The sequence below is a fragment of the Lathamus discolor genome, chromosome 16 (assembly GCF_037157495.1).
Source record: "Lathamus discolor isolate bLatDis1 chromosome 16, bLatDis1.hap1, whole genome shotgun sequence".
NCBI lineage: Eukaryota > Metazoa > Chordata > Aves > Psittaciformes > Psittacidae > Lathamus > Lathamus discolor.
Genome location: NC_088899.1, coordinates 7,074,122 through 7,095,914, shown reverse-complemented (window position 1 = coordinate 7,095,914; position 21,793 = coordinate 7,074,122). Strand labels below are relative to the sequence as shown.

Sequence of the window (21,793 nt, the reverse complement as noted above, 5' to 3'; positions counted from 1 at the left end):
AGTGTCTGCAACTTGCTTGGTCGTTTCTTTTGGCTAGAATGGGCATGGGCCAGCTAAATGTGCTCCAGATCCATGGCAGAAGCTTTGCTCTTAAGCTTGACACACTTCTTCTGACCCCAGCCACCCAGATTCTTTGGGTTTTCAGGTACCTGAAACATTAAACAAGACTGCCCATCCCTTAATGCATCAGCATCGCTTTTCAGCTTGGTTTGCCTTTTAGAAGGTGTATCTGTCAGACAGAGGGAAGGGTTTCCTTCCCTTGCAGGGTAGGGAAGGGTTAAAAGCCAGGCAATCAAGCTAAGCCCAAGCACACCTGGGAGCCAGGGCAGGGCCTATAAAAGCCATGGGCTGGAGAAAGATCCTGTGTTTGCCACAGTAGGGAGGTGCTGGATGCTCTTCTGGGTCCAGGCCTCAGAAAGCCATCCCAGGAGCCTGGGTGATGCTGCTGAGGGGTTTGCTGCCCTGCTAAGTGAGTAAGGTGAGTAGTAGTGTGCTTGGTGGTGGAATAAGATACTTAAAATATAACCTATTATTTTTTACATAGAAAATCTGTTGGGGCTGGTGACTGTGGGAAGGGGTTTGGGTTCTTTCGGTACTGTGGAGTCATCACTGCAGGCTGCTGTAAGTGAAGCTGTGCTACACCCCCCTGTGCTGCTTTGGGAAGTGCAGCAGTGCCAGGATGCACTTACAGATGCAGCTCCTTCGGTCTTCATGCAGCTTGTGTCCAATCTCGCAGCTGCACTGGAAGGAGCCTGGCTGGTTCTGGCACGTGTGTTCACAGCCCCCGTTGTTTGCAGAGCACTCATCCACATCTAAAACCAGTGAGGTATTCCAGTGTAATGGGAGACAATATACAAGACAGGAGCCTGTGTGTATTTATTTCTGTCCACAGATCAGCAATAGGCTGATGGTATCCTCTCTGCTATATGAGGTCCTCTCTGTTATATGAAGTCATCTAACCCTAAAAATTGAGTGAGACTACCCAAGAGATGCAGGGGGCCAGGGTTTCAGTTCCCATCTGTCACTGATTAAGTAAAAATGGGTGGGTAAACTTGGGTTTTCACCTGTGAAATGGTATTGAAGAGCTCCAGTAGTGAGAATAACTCAACAGGAGGAAGAGCCCTCCTTCTTTCTGCTGAGAAACCGGTGTGAGCTGGGAGAAACAGGAAGAAATGCCTGCCTGTTCCCAACGAGGTAGGACCATTTCCTGCTCTCTTTATTAAAAGCTTGTGCTAGTCACTGTCTCAGCTGTATTTTACACAGGCACTCCGGTTTCCCTGCATCTCCTGGGTGAAAACTGTGGGCAAAGTTGGCCTCTGGGGTTGAACATGAAGTGATTTCTGTGAATTAACGGAGTCAGACCTGGACCAACTCCTTTGGAGTTATGCCAGTTTGAATTTGAGGTGTTCTAAAGCTCCATTCCTACCCTTCAGTTGTGCAGGGTGGGTTGGAATAGCTGAGTTGCCTTAACATTAAACTGGTGAAAATGGAACCAGAATTAGAGGAACCCATTCCATGCATGTCTCTTGCCATGCTGCAAGGCTGAACTGCAGCATTGCTGCTTACTTGCAGGATCCTGCTAGGTGTTTCTGCTTACCATCACACCCACAGCCATCCGTGCCCAGCCGGTACCCAGCATAGCAGGCACACTCGTAGCCTCCAGGGTAGTTGTAACAGTCTTGCTGACAACAGTGAGAACCACTGTCACACTCATTGACATCTAAATAAAAACCAAAGGGTGCTGGATGTTAATACCCATCTAGCTTGGGCTTGTTAAAGCTGCTCCGTGACTAGTACATGGTGAGCTTTTCCTCATCAGACTGCCAAATGCTGACCTAGTGCTCTTGTTCCCCTCTTGATGTGAGTGAGCTTTATGTTAGCAGATCATCCTCTACACTATGCTCCCCAGCCAAAGGAGGAATCCTGAATCCCAGAGGCCTGTGAGCAGTTAAATGTGATTGAGATTGATGTTTGCATGCTTACAGATAGGGGGTGATTCCAACTTGCTCTTGCTTTCTGATTTACCCTGTTACAAACAGTGATGTCTAGTTCAGAGGTGGTGGAGAACTGCGTGGTTCCTTTAGACTGTCTCAGAGGATGGATCTAGATAACCTGGAGCAAGCAGAGCTCCTGCAGCTTTAGATTTCAAACCCCTTGTATTTATGGGACTCCGTTTGTCCACTGTGAAGTGGAATTATTGTGGTGCCCATGTAGTAAAGGGGTTTGAAGCATCCCCTACCACTGGAGGAGGCTGCACCAAGGAGGTGCTGGGCTATAGAAAGCTTACTGGGCTTTGCAGTGTGCAAAGGAATCATGTTCTTTCAGAGCAGACTCCTCTGGGAGAGGAATCACCCCCTTTGCACAATAAAACCGCCCTGTGTGTGCTCGTGGCAGCCTGCTAAGGAGTGTTCGTTCCAAACAGATGCCCTGGACTAACGTGCTCCTTGAGAACTGCAGAAAGAAGGTGGTGCTGAACTAAGAACTGAATTCAGCATCTCCTGAGTAATGTGAACTGCATCTCCACACTGCGTGGAAAAGTGTAAGTACTGTCTTGCATCATCGGACACTTGCTCTTTGCTAGCAGCCTCCTGCTTCTGCTCTTATGGAAAGAGAGGTCTTTGGGTATAAGTGCCTCAGTGCACAGCCCCTGCAGCTAACCTGCAGAGCTATGTCAGCTTTGGATGGGTACGCAGCTTTAGTGTACAAGTCTGAGCCACAGGAGCACACCCCAGCCCCACACAGCAGTGCAGGAAATGTCTGGGTTGTGAGCACTACAGGGGGTTTCCAACCAGGTTATTGCTGCAGGGAGCTCAGAGTGATGCAATATAAAGTGCGTGCCTCAACCTTACAGCATTCACAGAGCTCGAGGTGCATTTCACCCTTACCTCTCCATTAGTCCATACTTTACAGACTGAATGGGGCTGGACTACACTTGGCTTGTAGCTAGTAACTCTTCCACATCACTCATTTGTTCAGATTACACCGCTGCTTCCTTTGAGATAACAGGCAAGATGGAACAGTGTGAGCATTGTCCCTTCTAGGTGTAAGCTCATAGGTATCTGAGATGCAAGTCTCTATCTGCCTTAGATCAGATTCAGCAGGGAAAAACTACCTAGTTCTGAAGTCAATGTTTGCTGCCCAAGTAGGTTTTGGGGTTTGAGGATGTCTTAAGCAGAGCAATTTCTCATCTCCTCTTTGCATCTGTTTCTAGGCTTGTTAACCTGTTTGTAGTGCACATACACATAACAGTTAACATAGAGAACCTCGTCATTGCTTGTAGAAACAAGATATGTACCTATTTCCTTGCCTTACCAGTGCATGTCTTCTGGTCCTCTTCAAGCCGATAGCCGAAGTTACAGGTACAGACTGGGCCGGAGCTGGTGTGGTGGCAGCTATGGGAACAGCCCCCGTTGTTGGCTTCGCAACTGTTCACAATCTCCATTTCTATCCCTGGAAAAGACACACAGGTTAGGGCTGTGCCGCACATCTGTGCACATCAGCTGGAGCTGGCACCCACAGCAGCACAGCCCTGCTGCGGAGCAGAGATCTGCAGCGGGGGAGGATGAAGGCAGATTTGCTGGGCTGGGAAGTGATGTATAAAAATACACGGATGGATCCCAGGCAAGGCCCCATGTAGCCCTTTAGGGACAGGCTTGTGGAGCAGGCTCTGGACAATCTCTGAGACGAAGCAGACTGCAGACAAAGCTGCTGCCATTCCTGACAAGCTGCAGGATGTGCTGCCAACCAAAAGTTGGCTCAGCCTTTGTACGTACAGAGCTGTTCTGATGCCAGCTAGGAATGGGAGCAGCAGAAAACGGCTAACTATGGAAACACCCAGATGCCTACAGCTAGCAATGTGAGTTACATGTCAAAAAATGGCAGGCACAAACATCAACAGCAGCCATAGATCATCTCAGCTTGGCAGGCTTTCTGTAAACTTGTCTGGTTAATTAAGCTTTCTTAAGCTAAAATCAATTGTACCATGAGGCTTCGACTCAGTCCTCAATGCCAGGAGAACAGTTTCTGCCTTCAAGGACATTTTTGAGTTTTTAGAGTGTTCAGACCCAAGGAGGATGGAAAAAGAGGAGTATGACGCTTCCCAATGGATCTGAGCATGACAGACCCAGAAGCTGTGCCATGGTGGCTCTCCCCATGTGCTGAATGCTGACAGCCCCACTCTGTGCTACCCCTGCTCATGTGTATTAGCTGACCAAAGATGCATGAACAATCTGGCTCGCTCTTGCAATAACAGTGTTTATTTCTTCTCCTGATGGGAGCAGATGTGATCACTTCACTAGCTCAATTCCTCCTTCAGTGACACATCTGCAGCTCAACTGAACTCATCCAACAAAGCCCCCAGGAGCAAAACTTGGCCTCTTTGGAGCTAAATAGCTCCAAATCATTTGCCTAAACCAGCAAAAGTAGCTTCACAGTAACTTTAGAGATCGGACCAAGTGTTTTATCCTGGTGGGAGGGTGACCAGCCCCAGGTCTGCTTGTGAAAGTCTTCAACGCAGATTGCTCTAACTCAGTCCCACCAGTTCCCAAGGACAGTGCACAGGCACTTGCCTGCAGGAGCAAGCCCACCTCCCGTCCCCCCGGATGGGGTCTGCATGCGGTACTCACGGTAGCATTGTCTGCCATCAGCCCCCAGCTCATAGCCTGGGTTACAGGTACACTTGAAGGAGCCCCGGGTGTTGAGGCACTGGTGTGCACACATGGCCAGTCCAGCCAGGCATTCATTCACGTCTGCAAGAGAGGAGCAGTCAGCAAAGCAGGTTGAGCCATGAACAGTCTTTCAAAGGGACACTTGTTTCTGTCTTCAAGTATTTCACCAGTTTCTTGCACCCTGAGTACTCCCCTGGGGTCAGGCTAACAAAGAAACAGAACTGAGAGCTCAGAATTACAGTAAATCTTCCTGAGAACTTGGATCACACAGAACTCGAGTGTTCCAGACGACTCAAGCAGGGCTGTTGGCCAGACACTGAGTGCTTTCATGCCACCCCTTCGGAAGGCTTGTGCATCGCTCCATTACATTCACAAACACCAGTAGTCAGTCTGATGGAGCATTGCTGCACGCCATGGGACACAGTTGGTTTTCCCCATGAAAGCTCTGCTGGGGACTCACCTTCACAGGCCTTGCCATCGGGAGCCAGCCGGTAGCCAGGGTGGCACTCGCAGCGCGGTGTCCCGCGGTGGTTGTGGCACCGGTGCATGCAGCCGCCGTTCCTGTCGCTGCAGGGGTTCCTCACTGCAGGTCAAAGCAGAGGCAGGCTCAGTTCATGGCAAGCAAGCTCTTGTTGGCATGATGCTTACGGGTGAACAGAGCATCAAGCAGTTATCCCTAGCAATGAAGTCTGTGAAAGAGCAGACAGAAAATCTCTGCTACTGCTCTCTGTTTGCTGCTCCATCCAGGCAGGAGGATTTACACAGTGTGAGATCCTGCAAAGCCCAGGCACTAATCTGAGCAAAACCTTTCCAGCAGAAGCTTGGCATGGGCATGTACCTCTAGGGATTACCGAGCAAGGGCTAGGCAAATTTGCTTGGAGTGCTCCTAGCAAGAGGTTTGCCAACCTCTGACCTGTGCCAGGACCTGGACAGATGCTACAAAACCCTCGTGGCGGCTGTGTTTTTAATACCCCAGTTTTCCCTTCTCCCTTAGCAACTTCACAGCTAAAGACTTTCCCCCTCCTGCTTCTTGAATGCCAATTGCTAGGAAAAAGAAGATTAAACTTCTGCTCTCCATCCCCTTCAGCTTCTCTCCCTCCTGCAATCGGGAGCAGGTCAGCCAGAAAGCAGATGATCCCATCCTGCTGCTGTTCCATCACTTTCTCAGGAGCATTTGCCTTCATACCAAGTCATTTTGGATGGCTCCTTAATCTCTTCCCAGCCTTTCAGAGTAAGCTGCAGAATATGTCCATGACAACATAACATGCTTTTTTTGATTGGAGATAAAGACCCAAGTCTGATCTATTGGACATCTGAGCATGTAAGTGAGTGCTCCCCATTCCCTCCCACTTTCAGCTCCCCTGTGAAAAGGCCAAAGCAGATCCCTGCCTCCCCAGCTCCCGTTGTGTGCTCAAAGGGACTCACAGACACAGCGCTTGCCATCCTCCCGTAGCTGGTAGTTGTGCCGGCACTGGCACCGGTGCTGTGCCAGCGTCACCTGCACGCAGTCGTGCTCACAGCCGCCGTTGTTCAGGGCACACGAGTTCACAGCTACAAGGAAAAGGGACAGGCCATGAAGAGCAGCACCTGGTAAGGTCAGCTCCACAGCGTGTTACAGAGAGCCAAGCTGCCGCCCATCGTGCTTCTAGCAAGCATCAGCCCTCTCCAAACGGTGCCCATCTCGGTGAGTGGGCTTCTTGTGCTATTGCTTTAAGTCTTGTTTTGCTCACAGAGGCACTGCAGGTGCAATGCCACAGCAAGTGTAGCTTCATTCTGCTCGGAGAGAGTTGCACTTGGGTGTATTCAGGTTTTCCTGTAACAAAATGATAAGGAGAACGAAGTTTCTGGCTCTGTGCTGTGCAGAAGACACTGATTGCGCAGGGCAGTGGGTACCATGAGTTCTTATGGGAGCATTTAAGGGAAAAGGTTTTAAGCAGCATCCTGCATGTCTGAATTTCAAGCCCCCCCAGCTCAGTGCTTTGACTAGGAGATTTCTACATGACACTAAAGGCACATGTCCTATGGCTTGTCCACACTGCAAGTAACTGATGCTCTAACCAGCAGTCACTGAGCTGAGGAAAGGCTGGTGTGAGCTGTGATTTCATCCTCCAAGGAGGCTGGATTGGGAATTGAGACTCCCAACTGGTGTTCCTGGCCGTGCCGCACCGCTTCTGTGTGGCCCTTGCGCAAGGCGCTTTCCTGCCCAAAAAGATTCTCAAACAAGTCAGAAAACAGAAGGTTTTGCCTAGGCTACGGCAGAAAACAGATCTCATGAGCGAACATGTGGACTGGCCTGCTCTTTACAAGCTTGCTATCATTAATCAGCCTTAAAATAGCCTTCTCCTCCCTGCTCTGATCTTATAATCTGGCCCTTCTCCGCAGGACGAGTGACAGAAGCACGATGATGCGTGCATCTTGTGGCCAGCAAGTGCGGAGGGTTTTGCCTACTCATTTTCACCAGACAGCAGCTATCCAGGATCACTGACCTTGGTGTATCCAGGAGAAATCTGAGCCAGAAACAAAGCTGGAAAACAAATCTGGAGGGGGATTCGTGGACACTGGCAGATAAATCATCTTGGGGTAATTACATAGCTCCAAAGAGATGAAAGTCTCCTTTTAAACCACTGCATGTCTCCCAAGTTAGCCGAACTACTCCTTAATCAGTGAGCATCTCCAACATGCTTCAAAGAGAGGTGTCTCTATGGGGTTGGGAAACTGGCCTTTAAAGTTGGTTCTTCCTCTTAGGAGACACGAATGGGCAGGAAAGGCCCCACATGCCGCACATCAAAGCTGGGTGGGTGCGACACGGCTAAAATCCAGCCAAGGTTTGGGATGGAAACTCGGACCTGGTTTTCATGAGCAGAACAGCGCAATGAGCTGTGGTCTCACACGTTTCTGACCTATTTTTCAGACTCCGGGATAAACCAATGTGCTGACTGCGAGGAATCTTGCGAGAAGGTTAAAAATATGCCTAATGAAAACCATCTCTCCGCAAGCGAACACTTCAGGTGATCGTGGTGCCCTTGACAACCTCGACAGTTTGGCGAAGCAGGCGAGCTGGAAAGCATGTGCTAGGAGAAGTTGCTGCTTTTAACAAGGTCTCCATGCCCCAAGGTGAGGTGGGTCTGTGGAGCAGCCGTGTCCAGGATGCAGATGAGCGCGTGGCTGTGGGTACTAATGTGCCGCATTACTTGGGCTGCACCAGAACCTGGTCTGAGTATTCGAAAGGGTATTTTCTATACATAAACCACTGCAAGTAATTTGATTCAACCTCTCTTGTACATTAGTGAAAACCAAGTATTTGGCACAGGAGGAAAATAAAAGGCAAAACTGTGTATTAAATTCTCTTTATTTTTCAGCAAAAAATACGCCTTGACTCAATGCTGAGGAGTTCTCTCACTTCAAACTTCCAAACCTCAACTTCCCATTGTACTAAACAACATTTGGGGGAATGGGAGCAATTTAATAGGGTCAAAGTATTGTCGTACCCAACATAGAGCTAGAGCAAGGACAAGCAGTTTATGTTAGTTGTGCTGACAGTGTTTCCTTTAATCCATTTGGAAGGAAACAACAGAAATACTTGACGTTCCTAAAAAGTTACGGGTCAGAGTTAAAGCACTCAAGCTTTCGCAGTGATGGGTGGTCATTTTAAAATATTCTGCTATATTAAAGCATTTAACAGCATATATGAAAAAATACCATTAATAATGTGCTTGTTGGAGTGCTTTTCTGAAAGAGAAGTAAAACAATGCTAACGCCTGCCAAAACATTCCTTCATATGGGAAAAGTACTGGGCTGACGTGAGTTGCATTGACTCGTTATACATCTAAAATAACCTCCTGGTATGCAGTTATTTGTATGAATTTGTAGTCTAAATAACTGGGCTTCTTGCTTACCTCTAAAAGACAACTTTAGCAATCCTCTAAAAGACAACAGAGTGCAAAGAACCGAAGTCTTTATCATACAGAATTTAAGGAGACTGACATCCCATAAGGTTGGACAGAGCAGACCTTCCAAAAGCATTTTAGGTATCTTATTTCCTAGCAAACATACTCTTCCGGACTAATAACCCCATCTGAGCCTCCCCATTCGTGACTGCACACGATGATGGAGGGGCTGGCACACGCTGTTGCCTCAGCCACCATGGGTATGTTCCAGACCACTACGCGTAACGGGAACCAGAAGTCCTTTGCTGCCAAGAGACTTGAGCACGGTGCAGAAGTGGCTGGCATCACTGGCTGTCTGGTGCTCATAAGCTACACAGGACTGGTGGCACACATGGAATGTAAAAGCAAAGCAGTTGCATCCCGTGGTACCAAGCAGAGACACCCACAGCGCATGGATGGGCTTGTTTGTGCAGCACTGCAGCTCTGCTGAGATAAGAACTAATTCAATTTGAGAGTCAAGAATAATAAGACAAAACAAATGAAACACATTAAATTGGTTTGGGTGTCTCCATCAAAGAAAGAGCCTTCTCGCTCTGGCTCTCCTTGGCTGGCTTCTCGCAGCATCGCGGCCCACAGCCCTCGCTGCTGGCCTTGCTTTAATTACTGCTCTTCTTTTGCTGTTTACAGAAACACTAAAAATATTTCCATTCCCAGATGCTTTTCCTTGCTTAACATCGCTGCGAAAGTGGTGCCAAACCCAGTGTCATCTTGTGCATCACACAGCTTTTTGCAATTAAAGCTCAGACACATTTTCCACAGATGATATTTCGTCTGCAAGAGGGACCTCACTTCCATCCCCTCTGTCTGAAGGGAATGCAGCGCTGCTGAAAGGTGCTGACTCCTAGGTTCTGACCCTCTCGGGCCCAGGGAATGGATAAAAAGGGATGAAAAGGACCCCGTTACTACCGGTTGCACGCGGGAAGCGGGTCTGAGAAGTAGCAGCCCAACAGAGGAGATGCCACAGCGAGGTGGTGACAAGATTTCACTTGGTTTGACTCTAACTTCTCCTCTTTCCCATCTGCATCACGTCTTCAGAGCGAAGTAATTTGCCGTCAGAAGCAGTGAGCTAATTAATACCTTCAAAGCAACCACAAGGAGCTGTAACTAGAATTGAGCAGGACCCTTCCCTTTTGGGACTGCACAAAACTGTGGATTCTAAGAAATAGCTGAGGAACAGCTGAGGAACCTGCCACTGGATAGGGAAAAGGTCACACTTTCTAAACCCTGCAAGCTGTCTGTATAACACATGTAAACTGACAACCTCTACACAGCACACAGGGACCATTAGCCTCTGTCACATAGGTCAAGCCCACACAAACCGTTACACATCGTCCCTCTGTTCACTATACAAATCCCTGCTACATTTCAGATTCCTTCATTTAAAGTACTCTTAATATAAATAGGGATACATCATGTAATCCCAAACTGATTTATCCTAACCTCAGACGATTTCCAGAAACATGTTGTGTGTTAATACAGACCATCTCTCTGCTCTGCAGGCCAACGAAAGCAATTGGCTCAGATTAGATTCTTTGCCTTGGACTGGATTTCATCCCTCCGCTGAAACAGTGGAGAAGGACCTGAAGATGTCAGCTTCCTGCCTCCTGCCCATGTGGTTCTGATAAAGAAAGAGGTAATTTCAGGACGTCCAGTGACTCTCTTTGTTCTGTTTCACTTTCAATAGCAATGTCTGCTCTTTTTCTCCCTCCCTTTTGTATCAGACTCATCAGTGACTTGCTATATTTGAGCAACAAAGATGTAATAAAAGAACATTGCACAATTGAGCTGCACCAACCATGGGTGAGACTTGCTGTGAGGCACAGAGCAGGGCACAGGAAGGTGGCTTTAAGGCACTGTTTGTGTTACCCTGAGCCACAGGTACACCTTGAGCTGTCGTGGGCTCTTTGGCAGCATAGGTGCATCTCTGGGATGCAGCCCATGCACGTCGCAGCCTTGGGCTGAAGGCTTTGCCTTGGCTGTCAGCTCTTCTTCCACACCACAGAGGGATTGCTGCAAGGCTTCTGGTGTCCCTTGCTCACAGTGACTGATGAAGCAGATGTAGCTCTGGTAAAGGAAGAGATCCCGAGGTGTGAGCACGGGGACACCACAAGCCTGCTGTCATCAACTGCCCTCGACTCTCCAGGCTATGCCAGAGGTGAGATTTAAGAACGCACTGTTGCCCTGAGCACAGAGCCAGGCTCTGCTTGTGCTGTAAAAGGGACCAAAGCCCTTCCTCTTACAGCTGGCCTTAAGCTTGGCACTTGGAAAACACCTTCCTCTTCCCCAGGGGTGCATTAGGGTGCTCCTGAAACAGGAAAACTGGCGTGAGAAGGGAGGGAGCGCTGGGCAAGGCTCCTGCCGTCACTGCTGCCGCCCGCACGCTGCCCTGTGAGCGCAGCCTCGTCAGGAACGCTGCCTTAATAAAAACCACGTGAGCTCCGAGAGCAGAGCAAAGCCCCTGGCTCCGCACTGTAAACATTTATGCAGCCCGAGCCCTGAAGGGAAGAACCACTTGCGTGTACTTGTGACAGCACCACAGAGAGGGAGCGCACGCTCCAGGTCACCACAAAGTCACCCCTAGAAAGCTGCCTGCCCCGGCTGCACGCTCATGAGCTCGCTCCCCAAGCACTGGTGAAGGTGATAAAGGGGCTAGAGCATCCCGCTGCCACGACCGAGCCTGGGGTGGGAGCACCCCCTGGGCAGCCTCCCATTGCCACCAGCCGAGGTGCTGCCCTCGCCCAGGCTCTGTTGTTCCAAGGGCACGGACATTACACGCATGGGAGTTGTGCAGTCTCAAAGCACATCAGGCTGGGCTGCTGCATGTGATCGCTGCCTTGCAGCCAGCAGACACAGGGAGGACAGAGGTTGGGCTCCAGCGCCGTTCTATAGGATCCATAGGGGCAGAAAGCACTATGGGACAAGCATCAAACGGGGCACTTCTGAGACACAGGCACCCGTTGCACAAGGCTCAGCCAAAACCACTGGCAGAGGAGTAACCACCAAATCTGTGCCCTGCTCTGAGCTTTTATGAGACAAAGATGTTTCCTTCCACCCCTTGGCACAACCAGCTTAATAAGTCAGTACAAAGCTGTTGCAAAGGTGCAACTGCTAGACACATACACACAAACGTGTTAAGAACAAAAGGCACCAGTCCTGAAGGGAGAAAGCCAGATTTTTACCTCCCTTCTGTTGTTATTTGAACAACACATTGGGCAATTACGTAGTGAGAGGGGTTCTACCCACCCTGCGCTGCATCGGCTTTCCCATGCTCTTTGTGGCTCACAGGGGTACAGCAGATCCTGCCAGCTCCCTCCCCAGAGCTTCCAGGAACTGCCCCAGTTACTCCCATAGCAGATCAGGTTTCATGAGCAGGGACCCCTTCATTTTGGCAGATGAATTCCAACCCTGTGCACATGATGGCAAATACTTGCTCAGAAGTTTAATGCAAAGCAGGTTTGCGGCTCTTGGTGCGAGCAGCCCAGCAGTGCCCTGCACGGCACAGCCACGCGAGCTGGGAAGCCTAAAGAATGAGAGAAAAGGATGGAAATGGCTTTTAAATGAGAGATTCCACTCTATAGAGATCCCTTTAATACTTCCTATGGGAACAGTTTCACCTTCTGGGGCTGACCCGGCTGAGAACGCTCCTGATTTCAGTTTCCCTCATGTGTTATCCTATGAGGCAGAGGCAGCAGGATCACCATGTACCACAGAAAGAACTACATATTATAGAGGCAGTTATTAGATGACAGACCACATACATGCAAACAGTAGCAACGCGTGGCCATGAATGCAAGCTGACATGTTCAGTGCTAGTGGGCTGTGAATGGTTTGGGTTAAAAAATACAGGGCACTCAGTGAACTCGCGCCTTAAAGGTATGTCCCACTGCACTTGAGAGGGGCACAGTGGGTACCGCTTCCTTCCATGGCTCTTCTCCCTGCCCACATCACCATTCCCAGCTGGAACAACCCAGCCTCACGCAGTCATTTTGAGCCAGCTCTGGCATGTGACTATATTCTGAGACAAAGCAGCAAATGGCCTTTGTAACAGCATCGCCCGGGAATTCTTTCCACTTGTACGAAAATATCCCTCAAAAAGTGGAAAAATGTGTCAAATTGAGCGCTTTAATAAAACCAGCAGCAGATGCTGGAAGGCAAATCCAGGCTCCAGCCTCTGAGCCTCCAGTCTGGGGCTGGCAAACAGCAGTGTTCCAAGAAATTAGCCCAGGAATCAGCCACAAGCCAAACCTGGCATCTCAACTGCAGTGTCTGGACACACACCATCAGAACAGCTGCATGACCAGCATCCCATGGTCCACACACAGCCGTGCTTATTTCCACTGGCTATCACATCTAGAGCCTAGGGAAACAGCTGAGATAACAACGGGACTGTCTTGAACCTTTTCATAATCCATTTGTTTTATAATCCATCTTTTCATTATCTCTTTGTTCTAAAGATGCTGGACCTGATACACCCTCTGTCAAAACCAGAAGCCCCAGAGCACTGGAAGTTAATTCTCCTGAACCAGGATAAACTGAGGAACTGCAAAGATGTCAAAATCACCCTGAAGAACAGCAAACACTATGAGTGCAGTGACAAAAACACCTTAGGGAAGACAGCCTGGATCCTGACAAGCAAAGGAACAAGCAATCCATCACCCTCATCTCCAATTCCCTGCACACTGGATGGATCTCAACAGATAAGCCAATGGAAGCATTCTTCTACAGTGCCACGTACAGGTAGGAAAAGGGCTATGGAAAATTGCTGATTCTCCAGGGATCTGAACCTGTGACTTACCGATGCAGGTCCTGCCATCCGTGTGCAGGCGGAAGCCTGGCTTGCATTCACAATAGTAAGATCCAAGGGTGTTGACGCATCTGTGCTGGCAGCCCCCATTGTGGACCTGGCACTCATCAACATCTGCAGAAGAAAAAGGAAGAGGGGAAAAGATTCAGGGGAGTGGACATGGTGGTCTGTGGAGCCAGGATTATTGATCCTCTGCTGACCGAGTCCAGATCCAGGATCACTATTTCATTACGTTCAATCAGTGAAGCTATTTGAGACATTGCAGGGACAGGCATGCAATCAGTGAACAAAAAAGACCCCAAAAAGCATCACTTTGTCAAATGGCACAAACCATCCTTCATCTCACTCACCTCCCAGTGGTCACTTTTCCCATTTGCTCTAAGGTTCTGGATTAATTACTGGTTTATACTTCCTTACTCTTTATGTGTTGAAAACAGGCTGAGATAGCCCATTTGCTGCTTATTACATGAGGAGTAAACCAAACATTTGGTGGGAGCAAGCACCCAACGATACAGAGTGAGGTGAGGGGAGGGATGCGGAGCAGCAGAGGTTCTCACCCTGCCCAGCCACACTCATCCTCCTGCAGCACAGAAGCTTCCAGAGCTCAGCCAGGTGCCAAAGGCAAGAGGTTTTGCTGTCTCACTTCTCATCTCGATACATGGCAAAGCATTTAGCACATTTCACACCTTTTATGCCTCTGGAACAGCCCTGATCCGCTGCAGAAATGCAGCACAGAGGGGTATCAGGTATGAGCATCCTGTGCTCAGAACTGCTGTGAGACACTGGAGATGAGAAAGAAAACCCCTTAATGCCTGGAGAAAGTCATTACAATGGGTTTGCTCATAATTCAGACAATACTTCTGATGAAGTCCAACTGGACCCCAAATACAAAGGGGGAGATTCTGACTGTGGCTCAAGCCTGGGGAAACTGAGGCAGCCATCCCTGCAGCAAGATATCCAGCCACTGTCATTTCGATTGGTAAAACCACAGCCCCCCAAGAAAAGGGGGGGGCAGAAACATCCCTTTCTCTGAGCCAGGAAAAGCTTCTGCCAAGTGCTGAGCAATCCCACAAGGGCTCAAATGGGAACTGGCCCAATTGGTAAAAACTCCTGCTGTATTTTGTTATCAAAGCTTCGAATCCAGCAGCGCGTTACAGAGAGCGAGATTCATTCCTCTTTCCCAGACCTTCAATTGCCTTTAAGTGCTGGGAGCATCTTCCAGCACTGAGAAGTGTAGGAACGTTTGGAGCTCCCAGTTACACGGTGCTAACTAAGATGCATATCAGAAGATTGTCCAAGGCAACTGCAAGTTTCTAAGACAAAAGAGTCCTTCACAGGGCTACAATTAGAAATAACAGGGATGTTTGTGGCTACAGCTGCACAGCTCCTTAATTCCTGCTGTTTGAGCGGGGGTGCACACATATACCTGTGCACTACCTTCCAGACTGTAAAGGATGTAAGCTCTCCGGTCAGATGGGGATAGGGATCACGTTCACGCTGCCAGCAATAACCCCAGCCAGCAAAGCCCTTTTCCATGGAAAAAACACTTCAGGAGTTCGGGGTTTTATCCTTCCCATGCACGCTGTGAAGACATCTTCAGCACGCACAACTATTTCCCGCTGGCACAGCGAAGCTGGATCACGATCCAGAGCCAAGCTGAGCGCTGAACCAGCACCGTTTCATCAATGACTGTTACTAAGAAGATAAAGAAACGTTTCCTCAATGAATCACAGCAGGGTGTTGCTCCCGGCTGTGTCTTTGCAAGCCAGTGGAGCAAAAACCTGCTCGGGCCTCACCCTCCTCGCCCAGCATCGCCTGCTCCGACCGGATGGCAGCTCTCACAGGGGAGGAAAAGCCCATCAAAACCACAGGAGAAGGAGAAACACGACCTTGGCTGAAGCCAGTGTGTAAATTCTACATTAGTTCTATTAGTTTTACATTCATCAGGTTAATTGCCAACTAAACCAGCCAGCAGCAAGCAAAGAAACTGGGTCAGGGATGAAAAGGGAGGCAAAGTGGGAAAGGAGTTGCTTGACTCTGTCTTTGCTGCACAGTAATGATAGAAAATGACTGCTTCTCAGGATACTTCTCATTTGAAGGCTTCTTGCTGCTTAAAAAACCCCCTAAGGATCAGAGCACATGAAAATGGTCCTTTCTGTCCTGGCAATGCCCCCCACACCCACAATGCCAACTTCAGACGCCCTGCTGCACAAGGGTCCTCCTCCAGAGCTCTCCCTTGGAGCTGAAGTCTTCATTAACCCAGCAGAAAAGAACAATCTCTGTAGTGCCTTTGCTCATTCCCTGGGCTGTAGATTCCTCCTCTGGGCATTTCAGAAGGTTTTGGTATTTTCTTCCTGTTTTCTTCCAAGACGCTTCATTTTGAAAGAAGGGAAAATGAGCAGATTTTTGAGGTGAAACATAAGCTTCAAGTGATGCTCTGCAAAGAGCAACGCAAATCCAAACCAGCTTTCCAGGGGGGGAAAGAATGCTGTGGCATGAGTCTGAGATGCCTGTCAGAGCAGCCCAGCTCTAATTAAATCATTCTCCTTTGCAAGGGCTGCACACGGTTCGCATGCTACAGAGCCCTGGAGCCCCTGATGCCCTCCCTGATGCGCAGCAGGGCAGCAACTCATCAGGAGTGATGCCAGAGCATCCATCCTCCTAGGTTCTTCCTCCAACAGCTCTCCAGCCTGCATGGTAGAAGCGCAGCCAGCCCTATGCCCAGCCACCCACAGAACAACAGATATTGTGGCTTTTGGGTTTTCCCAACATCTCTATGGGCAGAACTAGCTCTAATACACAAAATTGGCTCTATTTCGCTTAAAAACAGGAAAAGTGGGGTTTGGGAAGATTTTGTATGAAGTTTTTTGGTTTGAATTTCTATGGCTGTTCCATTGCTTCATTTCAGCCCTACTCTGAAACCGTGGAGAATTTACTGTCCAAAAAAAGTTAGTGATGTGTTGAGTAAACTTCTTTTTTTCACCCCATTACTCATACTCGGTAATTACACATCTCTTGTCTAAACGTCTCTTCTTCCCCCTTTGTACTTTTCACCCTCTAAATCTCTGTAATCGCAGAGGGCTGTCTCCAACCCACCTTGCCCTGGGAAAGCGACTGAGCCTTCCTCACCCCCCAGCCATAGAAACACCCATCACCATCGCCCAGTCACCCACCACATCCCATTTTCCCTTCTGGAGCCTCGCTTATCACCTTCTGCAGCAACACACGGATCTTTGTCGTACACTACACGATGGTGTGAGCAAAATGAAACCTCCCACCCTCTGCACCCCTGGCAGCAGAGCAGCGGCGTCATCCCTTTGGTTTATACCTTTGGAAATGGCACAAATTTTGCCCAAGCAAATTCAAACTCCAGTAGAAGTACACAGAGAGAAGAGGCACCTCCTGGAAGGATGCTCTAAGGAAAGTCTGTGATTCCTGGTGGGGACCGGCTGCTTTCGGTCCCCAGACTGTGGAGTTATGGGCTGCTAAGAAGAAGGAGCCACAATGATGGTGTGCTGGGGCCTGTTCCAGATTTAAGAGGATCTTTCTGCCCTGCCCTGGCTCATGCTGGGGAATGGAATTGTTCCTGCTCCATTGGACACTCTGGGCAGCTCTTGCCTGGCCATGCCCAAGCACCAGGGTCCATCCCATAGCCCTGGACTGCTCCAACAGACAACGGAATACAGAGAGAGGAAAGGGGCAAGAGCCACATTTCCCACTGGGATCTATGACGGAAGAGGCACCATTCCCAGCACATTGTCCCGGAGCAGTGAGGGTGCAGGTCCACTGGTCACCCGCAGCAGCAGCATCTCCAACCTGCCCCAGAGCTCACCAGGGAATGATTCACCCAGGAACATGAACCACAAAGCAGCAGGATCATCACTGCAAAAGGTCACATTGCCCTCGGTGCACGTCTTGGCAGCACAAAGACCTGAAACCCTACGTGCTGCGCTGCGAGATGCGGTTTGGGGCACGCCGAGGTTGTTTTTCCTATTGGAGAGCTGACAAAGTCTGTTTGGAATTAACACACCAAAGGAGGAAGATGAGAAGCATACAGGCTGTGCTGCAGAGGAGGCTGCCTGACACTGAGCAACCGGAGCCTCGCCAGGACGGAGCACACCAAGGCCACGTGCTGGGATGCTCCGCCAGCACGGGTAGGGCAGAGGACACTTGCCAAAGCCCACCGGGGCAGACATGAAAACCAAACATAGCAAGAGCCTGGCTGTGGGAATCGGCTTATGGGGTAGGGAAACTTCCCTGCTGCTTAAGGAACCCGGAGTTCGGGTCCTCATCCACAAGGCCACGGGCTCACCCGACGAATGGCTGATGCTCTCATCAGCCTCATCCCTAACAGAAACAATCCATCGGACCTCAAGCACCATCTACGTGGACCAACAAGGGTAATGCTGTGATCGAATGTAGGGAAGATGAACACAAGAACAAAAGGGAGGCGGGTGGGAGGAGATGACTCTGGTTAAGGGCACTCCCTGACCATGCATGGGTCCTTCGAGAAGCAATACAGTGATTTATCTCTGACAAGAGCTCCGGGTCAGAGGAAAGAAAGTGGCAACAGCAGCCCTGCAAATTACTAAATGTTTGGTACAGAGGCAGTTTATCTCCCCTGAAGGGCTGAGGAGGGGGAGACGGATCCCAGCTGGAAGCACAGGCAGTAGATAGCTCAGGTCTACTCTATCTGGCCAAACAGCAGTACCAGGCTGTAATCCCTGCAGCAATTAGCCTGGATTACAGAGCAGGGCTGCAGGGAAAAGGTTAATTGAAATCCATCAAACCGAGCATGTGTGGGACTTCGTGACTTTATCTTTCCAGTACCAGTTTGTTGAAGCCAATTCAGCAGTTTTAAGTAAAGAGGCTGGAAGGAGACAAGGAGCAGGATGCTGGGTGGCCAGAGCCTCCACCAGTAGGAGTTCAGTGTACCAGATGAGAAACCGATCTAGATTAGGAGCTCCACAGAGTGATTCTGGCTGGCATCCCTTCCAGGGGCAGTCCCTCCTAGCCAAACAGGCGATGCCCATAGCTTTCCCTTGCTTCCAAAGGCACTTCAGGAACAGATGCATTGGTCTATAACAATCCAACGAAGGCAAAGTGTATCAAGGAGCTGTTCTGCCTCAGTCACTTGCTTTGTCCTCAGCTCACCTTTCCCTGCCTTGAAGCGCAGTGGCTGGGAGTTGCCCAGCTCCTTTCTGCTCACGGCTCTGGCTCTGGATGGTGCTGATAATTGCCCAGGGATTACACAGCGCAGAGCAGGGGTGCACGCACCGACAGGCAGGCAGCCTGCGCTCACCCACTCAAACCACCCCCTTCCCTGGGCAGGCTGCTGTTTTGATCAGATGTGCATGGTCAGAGGCACGTCGCTGTGGTCCCTGTGCCATGCCGTGGGGGCTGACCCCACTAACATACACACTGGGATGTACCAGCTATGCTCTATCCTGGCTCCTGACATGCTTTAGAGGACCGGAGAGAGAATAACCCTAATCCCTAGAAGTGTTCAAGGCCAGGTTAGACAGGGCTTGGAGCAAGCTGCTGTAGTGGAAGGTGTCCCTGCCCATGGAAGCGGTTGGAACTGGATGAGCTTCAATGTCCCTTCCAACACAAACCAGTCTTGGAGTCTATGATTAGTACTAGGTACTAGGTCTCCATGACTGTGACAACTTAATGCAAGTCCCCAGCAGAGCACAATGATCTCCCCTGTAAAGGTGAGCTGTGGGAGGACATAGTGCACAGCACTGCAATTGGCCACTCCAAGCTAGCCAAGGACCCAACAGGGCCCTGCTTGTACACAGAAGGCATTTTAAGGCACTCGAGGCCTCAGTGAAGTGCACACCGCTGTTACACACACCAGCCTTTCCTTCTCCATCCATACAATAAAACTGCCAAGGAAACACACACAGAGCAGTCTCTTGTGCTTGCTTTGCTGAAACACGGCTGTGTAGAAGCCAGGGGCCTGGCAAAAGGGAATTCTCTCCCAGTAAACCAGCACATGGTGCTGTAAAAGTCATACGATGGAGAGAGTGTCTGCTACTACCTCTTGAAGAGAAGCTCGAACAGCAAAGAAAAAACCATCAGCCAAATCCACCGTAAATATCAAGTTTGGGATGAGCAACACAACATCCTGAGCTGGGTCTCAGGAGCTTGTCCTGCAACAGGCATATGAGCTAATGGAGTTGGATGGAGACGGCACATGCAATCTGAGTTCAAGAGAAACATCTGATCTATAAATAACAAACCAGCAACTCACCCCTTTTCTGAAGGCCTGGCTTAAAGACATCAATATCACTTTTATAACTGACTGCTTGGGGCATTTATTTATTAGGATTATCTCATGATGAAATAATGCATTCCTCGATGTCTACATTACTCACAAGCATACAAAGTCTTTAGCAAATGTCACAAATTCTCCACTATTTCCTAAATCTTCAGGAAACCACAAACGTTCCCCGACACTGAGCCAGCGGAACACGAGGAGGCAGGGGCAGGTATGTGTGTGCTCGCAGAGCTTACACCTCGCTCAGCAGCCCCATCACCTTCACACATCAGTCAGTGCACGGGAACATTCTCCTATTGGGAAGCAGCAACAGGAGCTGAGCGACTGCATCCCTCCACCTGCTCCAGGGGAAGCTCGGGCTGGCCAAGCACTGCCCACACCATGACAGCCTTGGGATGCCTCTGCTGGGGGTTTGTTTCTAGCAGCCCCTGGTCAGTGGGACCATTTCTGCACAGAGAAGTCACTACAAGACATGGCTCGACCAGCTCTCGTCCCTTCGCTCCCCAGCTCCTGACACCAGTTACTGCTGGAGAGGATTCCCTGTACACCTAAACCAGCAATAAGCAATGCTCTGTCCTCTGCAGGACTGCAGTGCAGCACTCACACAGCACAAACCCAGTCTTGCAGGGGGAAAGGCAGACTCTTTTTAGACTCCTAGAGTCCCAAACCCAACCCCCTGTGTCCAACCTGGCCTTGAGCACTGCCAGGGATGGGGCAGACACAGCTGCTCTGGGCACCCTGTGCCAGCATCTTATTTTTCATGATAAAAGAGTATTATATTTCATTTACTGTCCCAAACCAGGATGAGATCTTTTGGAACTGAGTAAAATCCTAATCCACATACCCTAACAACATGCATGAGTTTGTAGCTCACAGTAGCTACTCTTAACCAAGCCAGATTGCTGCACAGCAACCGATGGAAAGAAACTCCAGTTTCTTTTCCCGGAGCAACCTCTCCGAACGACCATCCTGCCTGTGATAGTGCTAAGCGGTGGTTCAGATACAGGTCCAAGCAGCGCAGCAGATCACCCCCTTCTCCCTCCAACCTCTCTGTTTCTCTGCCCCCCACCTCCCGCATCCCTCTGCCCCTCACCTCCCGCATCCCTCTGCCCCCCACCTCCCGCATCCCTCTGCCCCCCCACCTCCCGCATCCCTCTGCCCCCCACCTCCCGCATCCCTCTGCCCCCCACCTCCCGCATCCCTCTGCCCCCCCACCTCCCGCATCCCTCTGCCCTGCTCCGTACCTGGCCGAGGCGGGGATCTGCCGGCTCCGTAGCCCGCCCGCCCCGCGTAGCAGGGGTAGCAGCTCCTCCAGAGGTAGTGGTAGTGATCGCCGCCGGCCCCGGGGATGCCGCCCAGGGCGGCCGCGCACCACAGCATCACCCAGAGCCCCATGGCTCGGCGGCGCGCCCCGGCTCCCGCAGCCCGGCACCGCTCTCGCCGCGGCGGGACGGGAGGAGGCGGCGGAGGAGGGCGCGGGGATGCCGGAGGAGCGGCTCTACCCCGGCCGCGCCGCCCCTACCCCCGCCCCGCAGGTGAAGCCAAACCCGGCCGAGCCCTCGGGAGGGGCCCCGCGGGCGGAGCGATGCCGGCGACGGGGCGGGTTGTGCTGACGGGCGGCCCCGGGGGCGGCTGCGGGGACCAGCGGCAGAGTGGGGGGGGCGCTTCCCGGATCCCGGGCCCGGACACTGCTGGGCACCGGGAGCTGAATGCCGGGGACAGCGTCGGGGCGGGCGGAGCGGGGCAGCGGTTTCGGTGCCGGTCCCGGCGCTCACCGTGACCTGCCGGAGGGCAGCGTCTGCCCGGCCGGCCCTAGAGCCTCCGGCAGAGCCCTTGGCCGGGAAACGAGATCGGGTGAGGAGCCAGCACAGAATCCCACGGGAACCCCTCGTGAGCCGCCTTTACCTGGAGCGGCAGCGGGGACGGCGTTTTACAGCAAATCACTGCTTTTCCCCGGGTACTGATGCTCGGCCAGTGCCCTGGTAAGGATCACACCTCCCCAAGCAATGAAACTGCCGCAGCAGAAAAACCTTCACTGGGCTGTTCTTCAAATCATGAAATCATCAAATCCATCACCAAATTTAAGCCCAAA

The 21,793-nt window shown here is 50.7% G+C and overlaps 1 protein-coding gene and 1 long non-coding RNA gene across 5 annotated transcripts in view; one reads left to right on the top strand and one right to left on the bottom strand.

Moving 5' to 3' along the window:
- The window catches only part of MEGF6 (multiple EGF like domains 6), a 40,733-nt gene extending 19,466 nt beyond the window's left edge, over positions 1–21,267 (bottom strand). The window contains exons 1-8 of the mRNA XM_065696789.1: positions 20,946–21,267; positions 13,410–13,532; positions 6,093–6,218; positions 5,128–5,250; positions 4,626–4,748; positions 3,313–3,450; positions 1,598–1,720; positions 690–812 (exon numbers count right to left, since the gene is read on the bottom strand). Of these exons, the coding sequence (XP_065552861.1) occupies positions 690–812; positions 1,598–1,720; positions 3,313–3,450; positions 4,626–4,748; positions 5,128–5,250; positions 6,093–6,218; positions 13,410–13,532; positions 20,946–21,096 (1,030 nt within the window). The 5' untranslated portion in view covers positions 21,097–21,267. The remainder of the gene's footprint in view (positions 1–689; positions 813–1,597; positions 1,721–3,312; positions 3,451–4,625; positions 4,749–5,127; positions 5,251–6,092; positions 6,219–13,409; positions 13,533–20,945) is intronic.
- LOC136022892 (uncharacterized) lies at positions 378–10,421 on the top strand. Of its 4 annotated transcripts, none has more exons than XR_010616385.1 (5): positions 378–478; positions 2,423–2,539; positions 3,316–7,247; positions 7,579–7,781; positions 10,114–10,421. It is a non-coding gene; the product is annotated as an uncharacterized LOC136022892 (long non-coding RNA). The 4 variants fall into 4 exon arrangements; XR_010616387.1 differs by lacking the exon at positions 10,114–10,421 and having other exon boundaries at positions 3,316–6,351; positions 7,050–7,247; positions 7,579–9,315; XR_010616386.1 differs by lacking the exon at positions 10,114–10,421 and adding an exon at positions 8,027–9,315.
- Positions 21,268–21,793: the final 526 nt, after the last annotated feature.